The following is a 13,526-nucleotide window of genomic DNA, read 5'->3' as shown; positions in this document are numbered from 1 at the left end:
TGATGAAAACAGGCAGGTAGTTTATTTCAGGCTTGCTTTCCGCTCACGTTCCTTTTCTTCTCTAAACCCTTGCTTTTCCTCATCATCTTCCCAGTAAAATTGTTTCTCAGAAGCTTTGCCAGTAGTCTCTTCATCATATTCAACCTTGGCCGTTCCACTTACTTCGGCGCTTCCAGCTTGTCTAACAAATTTTTCTGCATGCTTCACTGCCAACTCTGGTGATTTTTTGTAGCCCATCAAAAAGCCTTGCAGCTGAGCGATTGAAAACATTTGGTCAGGTATAACTTTGGCAAACTGCGTTGCTAGCGCTTCTGTTTGGGCAGCTGAAAGGCTATTGATCGCATTCTCTGCAGGGGAAGTCATTGATGACACGGTAGAATTGCCATTGTCCAAATAATTTGTCGTTTCTGATAAATTAGAAGGTGCGCTTAGTCGTTTATTGTTGTTCGGCTCCTTGGATACAGAGCTGTCCACTCGAGTGCCAGAAACATGAGGATAAAACTTGATAAAGAGTTCCTTTGCTTGCAGTTGGCTAGCTTTCCCGAATTTAGCTCGTACATCCACACGGCCCGGACGGATCAATGCCTCATCCAAACGCTCTAAGTGACTGCATCGAATAATAGTGGATAAATATTTGGAGCAATAACCCCTCAAATAATCTATGGTATGCCAGTGCTTTTGGAGGGAGGAAAAGAGATAGAACAAAAGAATTGCCACTTACTTGGTCGTCATGCACAAGATACGGCCTTCTTGAGCCGATACACCGTCTACGGAATTGAGCAATCCTGAAAACGTGATTCCTTTAGCAGCATCCTGAGATTCTCTTTGAACAAAAGCAGCGTCTACGTCTTCGATCAATAGCAGGCATCTCGATGGCGTATCGGAAACCAATTCCGAGAGTGTATCGTCGGTAAGGTTTTTGCTCGATAAATTGACAACATAGATATTGAGTCCCAATTCTCCTGCCAATGCATGAATGAACGATGTCTTCCCTGTCCCTGGAGATCCATATAAAAGCAACTGGAAGACAATACAAGAAGTTAGGAAAATATGATTTTTAAGGGAAAATGCGTGTAATATGAGAAAAAAGGCTATAGATGCTGATGCCGTCGTCGCTGTTGTTGAACATAAAAAAACCGGTCATCTCCTGGATGTTAGATATCATAGTTGCAGACTTACACCACGTCGGAAGGGCAAACCACGTTCTGCATACCAGCTTTCACTTGCAAAAAACTCTTTGGCGTCTTCCACTATGTAGTTTTTCAACTTCGGATCCATAACAATAGTATCTAGAGGTCTATCACAAAAAACGTTATGATGGATCAGTCAATGGCACAAACGCGCTTTGAATTTTCATCTTTTTTTTTTTTTTTTTTTTTTTTTTTGAACCTTTTGGGTCTCGATTTGGTCCGTCTCCATGCACCATATTGATCTGCTTGGAAGATAACTGTCCTAGATTGGTCTCTATCAATAAATTTACGCTGTGCCTCCAAGATCAGTGACTGGATAAGATCACGAGATCGGCCTATTGTGCTAATAGTAATATTTTCTACCGCCGACCCTGAAGTGGCGACAGTGGATCCTGCAGGACGGGCACGCTCTCTGTGCAGCTAGAATAAATATAGTTGAAGTAATACCATGTTGTTTAGTAAAAAAAAATAAAAAATAAAAAAATCATCAAATGGACTCAAAAACTATACTTGTAACCCTATCCAACATAGTCCATGAAAAACTCACCCATAGCAAACGATTCCTGTACCAGAAGAAGTGGAGTCCTAAAACGGCAAACATCAAGCGAGACATCATTTTCTTAGCACTAGTGCCAATCTATTGTGTCTAAACATTGATTGACAGACATGGGCTATGCATTATACCTGGAGCGGGCAAAAAATATGTAGCGGCAATAGCAGAATCGCCTCCTTCTCTATAGAGTCGTATGAGCCAGCAACGTGGGATTAAGAAGATATATTCGATAGTGAGGACTCTCAGTTCAATGTAGATGCTTGAGTCAACTCCAGTTAATCTCTTACCCGTTGATTTTTTGAGCTCCTCTGGCAATTGTCGTTGATACTGAAAAATGAGTTGCTTTTTTGGAATATGGATGGTCACTAAGCCAATTCTATGAACAAATAGAGAATCCCTTTCTAGATTAGATCCATATGCACATGTACAAAAAAAAAAAAAAAAAAAAAAAAAACCAAGATCACAACCACTGTAAACATATTACCAAGATCCAACTGTAGGATTCATCTCTCGAATCAAACTCGGCCGTGACTATAATTTTCTTTTTGAAATATTCGATGGCATAGGATCCTAGAACTCTAATTCCTGCAAGGATACCACCTATCAATGCCAATTGAAATCCTCCTGCAGCAAACTTCCTCGTCAAAAGCCGAATGAGGAATCAAAATATACCACGGTTCATGTTGTTTTATACGAAAAGAAGAGTTACGGCCCGTTAGGCATCTGCCATATCTTTTTCTTTTTTTTTTTCTTTTTTTTTTTTTTTTATTGCTGTTATTGTTGGTTGCAGTACCTGGTTGTCACCAAGTCCCATCTTTTCAGTAGCAGAAGAAACAAGCTTGCCAACCTCCTGAGCGCCTTCGGGAAGGGATGCGAACCCACGATGGCCTGTTAATGCCAACCCTCCAATAAGTGTGTTCCTTCCAAAAGACGCAAAGCATGGCCGCGCACAACCTGCAGAAGTCGTTGCTCTCAACCCAACACCAAGCATGGACGAAGAGGACAAAAGCAACGGATAAGTTGCTGCCACTGTTGTTGTCGTTGCAGTCCCAACGCCTATTCCAACTGCACTCATCCCGACCATGGCAGATGAGATCCTGCCTAACTGAAGGTGCGACATGAATGAAGAATTTTTTTAAAAAAAAAAAAAGTTTTTCCGTATACTTTCATCGCGTGAAAATTCCAGTCACCTCGATCCGTTTACGTGTTTCGTGTGACATGAGAATTAAAACCGACCCAACAATTCTTTTTTTTTTTTTTTTTTTTTTTTCAACAACGAATTCAACATTCCCGAGACATGAACGAGCCCACAGGACAACCCATTTCAAATACAAATGGTCTTGGAGCCCGAGCGAACTCGGATGCAAGACCTGTACAAGGACCAGTAGGAATAAGAGATAATACAATCCATGGTATGATAGCAAAGACCTTTTACATTCAATTTCTGATTATTGTTTACTGTATATACTCAATCGTTTCAAGAAATAACGTTTAACTACATTTCTATTGTTGTGAGCAGGCATTCACACATTCACGGTACCCCGCGCAGACGGTACGTTAGAGATAGGTTCAGATGTTCAAGCCAATGGCCCCCAAACAGCAACTGCACGAATGATACGACGTCGTCAAGGAGAGATGTCGCAGGGCGACCAGGACGGCGATGGTAACTATACAAATTCCCAAGGTTACCGTGATGGACGAATAGACGGCAGAGGCAATCAACACAGCAATCACGACAACAGTCATCATCATTTAGGAACAAACGCTGATCGTCATGGGTTCACAACATCATCAAAATCTGGACTGACAGTAAGAAGACCTCTTTCACAGAGGGTGCGTAAGGCATTCATCCCAACCATACTAGGACTACTGATCGGCTGGTACTATGATGCAGTTGACGTGTTGATATACAGGAGGGATCCCCGCATCAGAGGGTAAGGCATCTGTGAGAAAGACGCTCTTTCTCATCTGAAAAATTTGTTTCAGTTTGCGTTTGGTTCTAAAATTTTCATGTGTCATCATGGCTTTTTTTTTTTAGAAACTTTTTGACATTTTCACTTCTGTGCTGGGTGATCATGCTCTCCATCTTCTTCTATCTCGAATTTATCCGCCCTGTGTTAAGGAAGAAGCCTACAGAGTACGTCAATTGGGAAAAAGAGTTTCTCTATCCTATCCGCATAGCAACTGCTTCTCTAGTCATGGGCTCATTCGGATCAACTATCGCACTTTGGCCAGTCTGGCATCTATCAACATTCTTTGTTCTTCCTCTCATTGCTATAGCCATCATCAGTGTTCTAGGTGTCTTTTTTTAGCATCAATACTCAATCGGATTTTTTTGTCCACCCTCTCTTAATTATTATTGCGACCAATATAAATAAACAATAGAAACCCACTGCACTGTTATTTCTTTATCATTGAACTGATCCCTATCTAGTACATCTTATGGACACGCTCCTGGTTAGGCTCATTGGAGCTAGAGACGGAAGGCAAGATGGAAATAAAATATTAAAATTGTATTCTTTAGGCTCAATGATCCTTTTTTTCTTTTTCCTTCAGGACTTACAAATTGTTTCCAGGCGAATGTCCTCTTGAAGAAGATCCGCGGCTACTTGAATTCATACGCTGCATATTAGGTCTACCCCCAGCTTCCAAGTCATCGCCATTGTGGTCTTCATCCTGATCTTCATCCTCATCTTCCTCGCCAATATCAAACATGGCAACATCGTCCTCCATCTCATAGTCACGACGTTGAGGGCGGAGTTTCATGCCAGTCAATCCCATGGACTCAGCAGCGCGCGCATTGTTATGGTCTGCGTGCTCATCATTATCATCGAAATCCTCTGTCTCCAGTTGATCGATCCCGTATCTCTGTTAGGAAAGGATTCGTCATATTAGTTTTTTTTTTTTTTTTCATTATTATTTGATCGTTAATAAACTTGCTTATTTACCTTATTGTTTTCGGTGGGTCTCCACAAGATGACAATGACTGTGAAGACGATTAAATAGAGAACATTCAACCAACCGTCCAACAGGAACCATTGAATACGCCAGTGGGTTGCAGGCCAGTCGTCGCTGTCCGCATTCATAAAGTTGAGCGTGTTGATTACGAAAAAAGCGCACAATACCGTGAGCGAAAAGACTAATAGACGCCACAAACGAGTGTACATCTTGACCTTCTCTGTTTGACGGCGTAGATTGAGTGTAGCGATAGTTGAAGTCAGTGATTGCAGTGTCCAGATATAAAAACTAGTCATCGTTAGCGCCAAGGGCACGACTACCATTAGCACGATCATGGCACTGATATCATCAACAGGAGACATCGTGCCCGCAGAATAGATGATTCCAAACAAGAAGTGGGCCGAGCTTAGAATGATGACCTTTTTCATAGTACTTCCAAGCGTCGGTCTACATATTGAAGAGGAATATAATAAGCAAGCTGTCAGAACATCATTAAAAAGAATTACTCATTCCATGCTACCGCCTTAATCACAATATTACTTACTTCACAACACCATAGCCCATGGAGACAATCAAAAGCATAAATAGCGAAATACTGTTACGGCCCGAATTCAAGATTGATACAATGACAAGCAAAGCCATGGCTATAAATTTAAGGATTAAAACACAGTCAACATAAGGTGATTAGAGGAAAGCGAACCATATCTGACGCAAATACAAGCTGTAAACAAAACAAACAAAAGAAAACTTTACATGACTGGCCGGTTTTGTTGTAATCATCCCAATAGCCCCAGTTGAAGGCCATTTCGACCATTAAGAAGAAGATGACGCCAGAGATAAAATGTTGTACCATCAAGATCTCGCGCCAGTGTTTTGCACAAAGGACCATCCACGAAATTCCAATTGTCATATATATGAGCGACAATACACCATAGAACTATTATGTTACAAGTAGGCACACAAATGGATCCTGTTAGACCATATTCTCGTAGGTTTGTACCTACTTTTGTTTCGACTCATTCAGATTGCTGGTATAAACTTTTGTCAAGAAAAAGCCCTTACAGGAAGTTTAGGGAAATCAGATCCTGCTAGTGTCCCGTATTTGTTCTTAAAGTCGAGAACACCTTGAAAATAAGCGTCCTCTTGATTAACCTGCACAGGCCATGCCATGACACAATAGTAGCCAGTTTTCTCTATATGATATTGATAGTACTGAATGCCTTTTTGCTCTTCCTCTGTGAAGTTGAACGTTGCAGATCTAACTGTCGACTCGACTGACGTGTCAATCAAAGCATGGCCTAGCTCGCCTTCATTGCAAAGCCCTGCCTTCAAGGCGTCGGTATCGCAAATATATATGGGCTGTGTTGTGTAAAAACGTTAATTATAAATAAATTCGAGGAAGAAAATATGGGCTGAAGGTTAATTATCAGTCGTCTTTTTTTTTTTTTTTTTTTTTTTTAAGTAAAGCAGAAAGTGTATTAATGAACTGAAAAGCAACTCTACAACCTCACCTTTCCATCTTCAGGGTCAGTTTTACCAACATATTTGTTGTCATTCCATTCGAAAATGACGACTACCGCGTTTCCCTTTGAACTTTTATCCATAACCACTATTATCGCGTCCATTCAGAATCGGGGATCTCCCAACAATCTGTTAGAATAAAACATAAACCAGCCAATCATACTGATGAAGCACATCTAATATATCCTCATCATCGACTTCAGGATACCTCTGATCTCACTATCATTCGTTCCAGGACTAGATCCATACATTCCCGCACATCCAAATTTACGTAGATCACTGTCCTATATTTCGCATGGTCAATAAATAAAATTATTCCGTTAAAACATTCATGTTGATATTCAAAATGAATAAGTAAGCTGCCTGCGACATTCATGTCAATATTGATATTAAAGAACTTGCAATTATGGCTCTAAAGGCATCCGTGCATGTGAGATTGAGCAGCAAGGACAAAGTAAGCAGTATGCTCAAGAGCTTCCCCCTTGATGAGGCCATGACGCAAAAAATAAAAGTAAAATTTGAGTGGACGCGCTTTGAATGTCACGAATGAATGACAATATGGGGAAAATGGAAAATGGGAGTAAGAGTATGTCCTGTAAAACAAATAAATGAATAGAAGAAAGGAAGAAAGTGCGATGATGGGCTGAGGAACAGTCCTCCAAACGTGTGACAAATAGACATGGATATTTGCGTTTGTCCTGCATGTCAGGACACTGTTCCGATATGGCGATTCTGCATTTTACCATTTTTGTCATACATCACATGATCGTATATATTTAAAAGCCGCTTTTTTTAAAAAAAGAAAAAACCTCTCCTCTTAATTATCTTCACAGTACACCGTACTCTATTCCACAGGACATCACTTTTACACCATCTATTAGAAAGAAAGAAATTCGGCCATAATATGGGTTGTGACGGAGGCTCCATTCCTAAGCGAGATGAACTTGTCAAGCAGAAGCAGAAACAAACCAAAGTCGACCAGAGCATCCTTAACAGAGTACAATGGTTCTCCTGTGCACTCTCTAAGAAGCCTCTGAGCACACCCATTGTATCATGTGGACTCGGAAAACTCTACAATAGAGATGCCATTTTAGAATTCCTTCTTGACAGAACTGCTTATGGTGATGGAGATCGGATTTGTAAGCACATCAAATCACTCAAGGATGTTGTAACCTTACAACTGGAGCCCAACCCTTCTTTCTCCCCCGACCACTCGCCCAGTCTCACAAATCATGATCAGGAGCCAGTCGCTCGCTTTATTTGCCCAATTACTATGAAGGAGATGAATGGAAAGCATAGATTTGTATATCTGGATACATGTGGTTGCGTCATGTCAGAACAAGCTTTAAAGGAGGTCCCCTCTACGACCTGTATTAAGGTACAACTGGCTCAATTTTCAAGTCTTTGAGGAAAAAATGGATGTCCCCACATGCTATTCAGATTCTAATGATTATTCATATTCTCTACTCCCATATTTCTATTTGATAGTGCGCGAAGCCATTTGAATCACTGAATGTGATTGTTCTTAATCCTAAACCAGAGGAGCAGGAAGCTATGGAAGAAGCTCTATTGGAGAAACAACTTAAAGCACTAGCAGAAAAGAAGGAAAAGAAGAAGAATAAGGCTAGTAAGAAGGAACAGACCGAAAAGACGGGCAAAACAGACTCAACGTTGCATGAGACTTCTTCTAACAAACGCAAGCTAGACGAGGCAGCAACGGACAGCTCCAGGCACAAAAAACAATATACGGCAGCTTCAGAATTAGCAAGAGCACCAGTGGCACCTTCTCCCACTCATTCATTGACTGCAGCTGTTGCGGCTAAAGTAGCAGAGCAAATGGCTGCCAATGCCATGAGACAAAAGTCCTCAGCTATTCAGTCTCTTTACAATAGTAATGTAAGGAGTCAGAAGGAGAACTTTATGAATCGTTGAGACTTTTATCCTCAATATTAGTGTATTATACGTATTATCTTTGTACCCTATATTTTTTTTCTCAAAAGTAAAAAAGTAAAAATAAAAATAAAGAAAAAAAAAGGTGGCAAGTGCTAGAAGACCTTGCTTTCCGTTTTGCATGCCTTGTAGCGGGAGGGACTAGAATCAATCTAAACCATCGATCTAAAAACGAAGGCTCTGAAGACATGGGCCCATCCACATGTACAAAATAACGGCAATCTCAAAGGAAACGACAATGAAATGGGCTCCAATTGTCACTCTCAACCTTCAAAGTCAGGAGAGGTCTATATTTTTTTTTTTCTTTTCTTTAGCCATCAAGGACTCAACAATCCTCAACCTATCCTCTTCCTCTCCTCCCCCCTCTTCTTCTTCTTCATCATCCTCCCATTCTCTCTCTTCTCCATAGATTTTGATAGTCAGACTCTAAAAACATCTCTGCTACATTATACCCCTATCATTGCATAGAAAAGCGCCATGAGAATCACGGCCACCATCGTCTCTGTCATGGCAGCGGCCTCTTTGGTCTCTGCAGGTACATTCCATCCTCAGAAAATCGATCCCCGTGATATTGATTCTACTGGCTATATCATAGAGTACCAGCCTAATGTTAGCCACAACCAAGTTCAGATTAGCCTGAAAGCCCATAATATTGATTTCAAGATCCGTACTCACTACAATATCCTCCACGGAGCTGCTATTACTGTAAAGTCAGGTCATAAGGGTGATGAGCTCTCCAGGCTACCTGTTGTCAAGAACGTCTGGCCTATTACATTACACAGGATTCCTAAGCTTCAGAAGAGCAACAAACAGATTAATGATCCAGAGGTGACTTCTCCCCATTCCATGACTGGCGTTGACATCGTCCATAAGAAATACAAGTTGACTGGAAGGGGCATCAAGATCGGCATCATTGATACTGGTATCGACTACAAGCACCCTTCCTTCGCTGCCCCTGGTGCTAAGGAAGGATGCTTTGCACGCTATGGCAAGGATTGCCGTATTAAGTACGGTTGGGACTTTGTCGGTGATGACTATACTGGTCGGAATGAACCTAAACCTAGCTCGGATCCTCGTGATTGTCAAGGACATGGTTCTCATGTTGCTGGTATCATTGGTAGTAGTCCCTTGACATCAAAGACCGTGCCTAAACCTCCTCAACCTTTCGTCGGTGTCGCTCCGGAAGCTACCCTCGGTGCCTACCGTGTCTTTGGTTGCGATGGCTCATCTGGAGATGATATTATCCTCGCTGCCATGGAGTTGGCCTTCAACGATGGCATGGATGTAAGGAGTAGTTCTATAATTTCGCCTTGTCTCGTATCACAAAGGGTCTGTGTGTTTCCGGATCTCGGCAATGCACACTATTTCTGCTACACTTTGCTCACAAATGTTTGTTTTTTTTTTTTTTTTTTTTTTTTTAGATCATCAATTTGTCTCTAGGAGGCGGATCTGCATACAAGAACAATCCTATTGCTATCCTCGGTGACAGATTGGCTGCACGTGGCATGGCTTTAGCTGCTGCTGCTGGTAACGATGGCACTGAAGGCGTCTGGATGGTTGCTGATGCTGGTTTGGGGGATCTTTCTAGTTGTGTCGCTTCGTTCGACAATACTCATGGACTTTACGATTCGGTCTCTTACGGTGGTGTTGCTCACCCCTATTTCCCATCAGAAAGCTATGGTCAGCGTATCAAGCTCCCTGCCAGCGCTTCTCTCGTCCCCATTTTTGAGGAGGATGGCTCGCTCTCAGACGGATGTGATCCCGCCGTTTATGAGACTATCAATGTCAAGGACAAGGTCGTCCTTGCCTTTGGTGATTTCTCTCGCTGTAATTCTGGTGCTCGTGCCTCCAATGCTCAGACTGCCGGGGCCGTTGGTATCCTTATTCAAACTACTCCTTTTGGACTCGTAGCCGTAGGTGGCATCCCCAACTTTCCTATGGGCTCTGTTGAGAACAAGGCTGGTAATAACATGGTTACTGTCTGGAAGAAAGACCCCAAGACCTCACTGGTTTGGAGTAAGAAGCCTTCCAACTTCTTGATCGAAGGTGGTGGCGCTCCCTCTGACTTTTCTTCTTTCGGATTGGATGGCGAGCTCCGTTCCAAGCCCGATCTTGCTGCACCTGGTGGTAATATTTTGTCCGCTCTACCTCTTGGCCAAGATGCCTATGGTGTTTTCTCTGGTACATCCATGGCTACTCCTTACATTGCAGGCGCTCATGCGTTGTACATGCAGGCCAAGGGGTCCAGGCCCCGTGGCGATAGAATCCGTCAGGTTTTGAAGAACACCGCAACCATTGCCACCAACTATGGCTCCAAGATCAAGGCTTCTGCTGCCAAGCAAGGCGCTGGTCTCGTTAACGTCTTGAATGCCATTACCACCACGACCTCTATCTCACCCGACCATATTGACCTTCTCGATTCGACTCACTTTAAGAGAACTGTCGAAATTCGGGTCAAGAACGAGGGCAAGCACACTGAGACCTATTCTCTCTCTCATATCCCCGCTGAAGCTTTGAATTCGTACCCTGACAAGAACACCTTCCCCTTTAGTAACCCCATCATTGAAGCCGACTATGCTACAGTCAAATTTTCTGCAGACAAGGTCAAGATTCCTGCTGGCAAGACCGCTAAGATCACCCTGACGTTCAAGGAACCAAAGAAGGGTGATGCTTTTAGCTTCCCTCTTTACTCTGGTTTTGTTGTTGCCACTCCTAAGTCTAAGGGAGGCGTTGCCGTCCACGTTCCATACACTGGTATCAAGGGAGATATTGCCAAGGTTCCAACACTTGACACTGATAATGGATTCCCTATGTTATTGTCGGTTAAGTCTAATGGCCAATTGACGCCAATTACTCCAGAGTATCAATTTAATTTGGCTATGGATGAGTGGCCAGCTGTGATTACTCGTCTAGGTTCCCACACTCCTGACCTTAGCATTCGTATTTTCGATGCTGAGAGCAATAAGTTTGTTGGATACGCCCATACTCTCAACCGAGGAGCTGCTTTTGGTTGGCAGGGACGTGACCCCAACCATTTTAGTAATGGCTCTCTCTTCTTCAGTATTTGGGTCTGGGATGGTAAGGTCTATAAGACTAGGAACCCATCCGAGATACCTGAGGCTATACCCAAGGGTTTTTACCAGATCGTTGTTGCTGCCCAGCATAAATTGAGCAAGGGTGACTATCCCAAGGACTTTGACTTGTTTGAAGTTGGTCGCCATCAGATTTACTGGGAAGGGCAGCAGAAGTAAAATTTTTTTATGAACTTGGACCTGATTCATTTCAAATAGACGCAAGTGTAGTATGCAAACGTATCTCTAATGTGTATAGTAATAATAATAATAGTAATAATAATAATAATTATAATAATAATATAAAATTGATAGTCCTACTTCTTGCGTACGCACTTGATAACATAAATCTGATTTACAGATTTAAAAACGTTAGAAACGTTGGTATCTCACATTCTACATCTGCATTTAGATTACTAACTGTTCCCCGCAGCCCCGTACACGCCTTATTGTTCGTTTTCTCAAGAGGACCTCGTCTCAAGCGCCATGCAATCATGGTTCTCCTCGTTTACAAATTTTCCATAGACTTGGTGACAAAATTAAAGAAAGGAAACCGGCTATAACTCAAATACAAAATGTCAAAAAAATAACACCCTTCTGGGGCCAGCTAGATGTACACCGTCAGTCTCTTCACTTCATAGTTCCTGGCTTTGACATCCGTGCTTTCAGGGCAGCGTGCACGAGTTCCGGGTTGCTTACTACTGTAGTGAAGCCCATAACCAATACCAGAGAAATGGAAAAATAGAGAGATGGCGTTTCGCTGAAGTGACTGGCTAGAGGCGGATTATTTTCGTGCCATAATTAACATGTCCAAGGAGGTTGTTTCATGAATAAATATTCTCGCCTTAACGACATGATAATAAGGAGTGTTTTATGGGACTGTAATTGATGTTTATCTATGTGAGAAAATAAGAAAAAGATAGGATTTAACTAATTGGCAGCCCAACTGCCAAGGAATACCCTCATGATTTGCTTGGCAATCTATCTAGCGTTATTTGGCTTTTATTCCCTGTTTTATCTGTAAAAACTCTGGTATCTCGTTTGTTTAGCTCTGCTAGGACTTGGCAGTGAGAGCCGACCTTAGATTAGCCATTTTTTCTCATCAGACTATTTATCGAAGCTGACAACATCTTCTTGAGACAATATCTTGACGACATCCTCATCGCACATAAGGACATGAATACATGTTTCTCTATCGGCAAGGTTTCTTGGAATTCTTGAAAGACTGAAATAGTAAACCCCGTGGAAATAAAAAAAAAATTTGTTCGCACATTGGCAGTGTGAATAAGGTGTGTACGAGGGTGCCATGCAAATGACCATTACTAAAACCAAAAAGATATTTGGACAGACTAGTACACACTTTATTTGTACAGTCTCCGTGTAAATAATTTCGTCCAAAAAACCCCGTTATTCACTCGTTAAATGAGTAATAAAAATGGAGAATGAGAGACTTGAACTCCCGACCTTCCGCTTTGGAGACGGACGCGCTGCCAATTGCGCCAATCCTCCGGAACGGAGGATGAAGGCAATAATTAACTATATAAATCTGAACACAACACGTGACCAACTATATGATTTTAGCAATTAATAGTTTTTTACTTCATGGAAGGCTACTCGCGCGGTAACCGAAGGGTCTAGTATACTCGTTCGTCAGGGCACCCTCCTGTCTAGCCCAGGGGCCGGGTTCGAGTCCTGGTTAAGGCACATAAAGTGAAGCAAACATGTGCCAGGTCAGGGATTTGCTTGAGTTTTTATACTTTCTCTCCGAGACAGCCTAGTGTTCTCCGCTAAGGCTAAGATCGTGGGTGCACTACCCTAAGTCGCCTGGCTGGCCACATGTCTTAGGTTTATATTCCACCCCCCAGCCGAACCAGCGGTACATCTGGCAGCACATCCCCCCCATCCACCCACTTGACTAGGACAGCGATGATCACAAAGTTTGACGGAGTCCAAAGTAGAAATTTCAGACCAATCCCGCAAGATTTGGGTCCACATGCCAGTGGATTTGATCGAATAGAAAAAAATTAAAAGTCGTCCTTGGCTAGAGTCGGCACGCCAGCCTCCGCGGCTTTTCACGGGTGCAACAGGCCACATCGGAAGGATGGACTTCGAGTACCGATCACGGTGTACATTGGTAGAGAAAAACATGGATACGAATTGGCTCTTCACAGCCATCCCGTGCGAACTTTGAGAGTTTCGCTTGTTTCATAGTTGAGGGCGATATCATTACTTTAGAGCGAGATTATGAAATAAAATTCCTCACCTCTGTGGGTTCTTGTTAAC

The 13,526-nt window shown here is 42.4% G+C and overlaps 5 protein-coding genes and 1 non-coding gene across 6 annotated transcripts; 3 read left to right on the top strand and 3 right to left on the bottom strand.

Moving 5' to 3' along the window:
• Nucleotides 1-10: 10 nt before the first annotated feature.
• On the bottom strand, nt 11-2,861 carry BCR41DRAFT_343973 (BCS1 N terminal-domain-containing protein). Its single transcript, XM_022022397.1, has 9 exons — nt 2,537-2,861; nt 2,228-2,377; nt 2,031-2,119; nt 1,875-1,924; nt 1,738-1,775; nt 1,390-1,610; nt 1,180-1,297; nt 722-1,020; nt 11-607 (listed from the first exon to the last, which is right to left on the bottom strand). The coding sequence occupies exons 1-9, from the start codon at nt 2,825-2,827 to the stop codon at nt 22-24; spliced, it is 1,842 nt and encodes a 613-aa protein (XP_021886407.1). The 5' UTR covers nt 2,828-2,861; the 3' UTR covers nt 11-21.
• A 164-nt stretch (nt 2,862-3,025) lies between these two features.
• Nucleotides 3,026-4,179, top strand: BCR41DRAFT_3694 (hypothetical protein). The gene is made up of 4 exons (XM_022026453.1): nt 3,026-3,155; nt 3,263-3,295; nt 3,574-3,677; nt 3,782-4,179. Exons 1-4 carry the CDS (start codon nt 3,153-3,155, stop codon nt 4,053-4,055), a joined length of 414 nt encoding a protein of 137 aa, XP_021886406.1. The 5' UTR covers nt 3,026-3,152; the 3' UTR covers nt 4,056-4,179.
• Nucleotides 4,081-6,921, bottom strand: BCR41DRAFT_3678 (lung seven transmembrane receptor-domain-containing protein). The gene is made up of 9 exons (XM_022026336.1): nt 6,625-6,921; nt 6,431-6,506; nt 6,213-6,310; nt 5,764-6,060; nt 5,455-5,638; nt 5,246-5,345; nt 4,692-5,148; nt 4,307-4,609; nt 4,081-4,216 (listed from the first exon to the last, which is right to left on the bottom strand). The coding sequence occupies exons 1-8, from the start codon at nt 6,715-6,717 to the stop codon at nt 4,571-4,573; spliced, it is 1,344 nt and encodes a 447-aa protein (XP_021886405.1). The 5' UTR covers nt 6,718-6,921; the 3' UTR covers nt 4,081-4,216; nt 4,307-4,570.
• A 123-nt stretch (nt 6,922-7,044) lies between these two features.
• BCR41DRAFT_330209 (Rtf2 RING-finger-domain-containing protein) lies at nt 7,045-8,262 on the top strand. Its single transcript, XM_022021743.1, has 2 exons — nt 7,045-7,600; nt 7,711-8,262. Exons 1-2 carry the CDS (start codon nt 7,127-7,129, stop codon nt 8,152-8,154), a joined length of 918 nt encoding a protein of 305 aa, XP_021886404.1. The 5' UTR covers nt 7,045-7,126; the 3' UTR covers nt 8,155-8,262.
• A 732-nt stretch (nt 8,263-8,994) lies between these two features.
• On the top strand, nt 8,995-11,123 carry BCR41DRAFT_291924 (peptidase S8/S53 domain-containing protein; the record flags this gene model as incomplete). The annotated part of the gene is made up of 2 exons (XM_022020359.1): nt 8,995-9,456; nt 9,594-11,123. Coding segments are annotated over 2 exons (1,992 nt in total), but the record flags the coding sequence as incomplete, so codon positions are not given.
• Nucleotides 11,124-12,679: 1,556 nt separating this feature from the next.
• Nucleotides 12,680-12,752, bottom strand: BCR41DRAFT_t1. Its single transcript has one exon. It is a non-coding gene; the product is annotated as a tRNA-Trp (tRNA).
• Nucleotides 12,753-13,526: the final 774 nt, after the last annotated feature.

Source organism: Lobosporangium transversale (genome assembly GCF_002105155.1).
Source record: "Lobosporangium transversale strain NRRL 3116 chromosome Unknown BCR41scaffold_1, whole genome shotgun sequence".
Taxonomy (NCBI): Eukaryota; Fungi; Mortierellomycota; class Mortierellomycetes; order Mortierellales; family Mortierellaceae; genus Lobosporangium; species Lobosporangium transversale.
This window is presented reverse-complemented; position numbering and strand designations above follow the sequence as displayed.

Bases quoted from the DNA above. Each gene is read 5' to 3' on its own strand.
- BCR41DRAFT_343973 (XM_022022397.1), bottom strand. From the start codon at position 2,827: ATGGTCGGGATGAGTGCAGTTGGAATAGGCGTTGGGACTGCAACGACA. The intron at 1,925-2,030 runs GTAAGAGATTAA...ACGACTCTATAG, and splicing joins GGAGCTCAAAAAATCAACGG to AGAAGGAGGCGATTCTGCTA. The intron at 1,298-1,389 runs GTTCAAAAAAAA...TTTTTGTGATAG, and splicing joins ACCAAATCGAGACCCAAAAG to ACCTCTAGATACTATTGTTA.
- BCR41DRAFT_3694 (XM_022026453.1), top strand. The intron at 3,296-3,573 runs GTACGTTAGAGA...CCTCTTTCACAG, and splicing joins CACGGTACCCCGCGCAGACG to AGGGTGCGTAAGGCATTCAT. The intron at 3,678-3,781 runs GTAAGGCATCTG...TTTTTTTTTTAG, and splicing joins AGGGATCCCCGCATCAGAGG to AAACTTTTTGACATTTTCAC.
- BCR41DRAFT_3678 (XM_022026336.1), bottom strand. From the start codon at position 6,717: ATGGCCTCATCAAGGGGGAAGCTCTTGAGCATACTGCTTACTTTGTCC. The intron at 6,061-6,212 runs GTGAGGTTGTAG...TACACAACACAG, and splicing joins CTGACCCTGAAGATGGAAAG to CCCATATATATTTGCGATAC. The intron at 5,639-5,763 runs GTAAGGGCTTTT...GTAACATAATAG, and splicing joins CTGATTTCCCTAAACTTCCT to TTCTATGGTGTATTGTCGCT.
- BCR41DRAFT_330209 (XM_022021743.1), top strand. From the start codon at position 7,127: ATGGGTTGTGACGGAGGCTCCATTCCTAAGCGAGATGAACTTGTCAAG. The intron at 7,601-7,710 runs GTACAACTGGCT...TCTATTTGATAG, and splicing joins CCTCTACGACCTGTATTAAG to TGCGCGAAGCCATTTGAATC.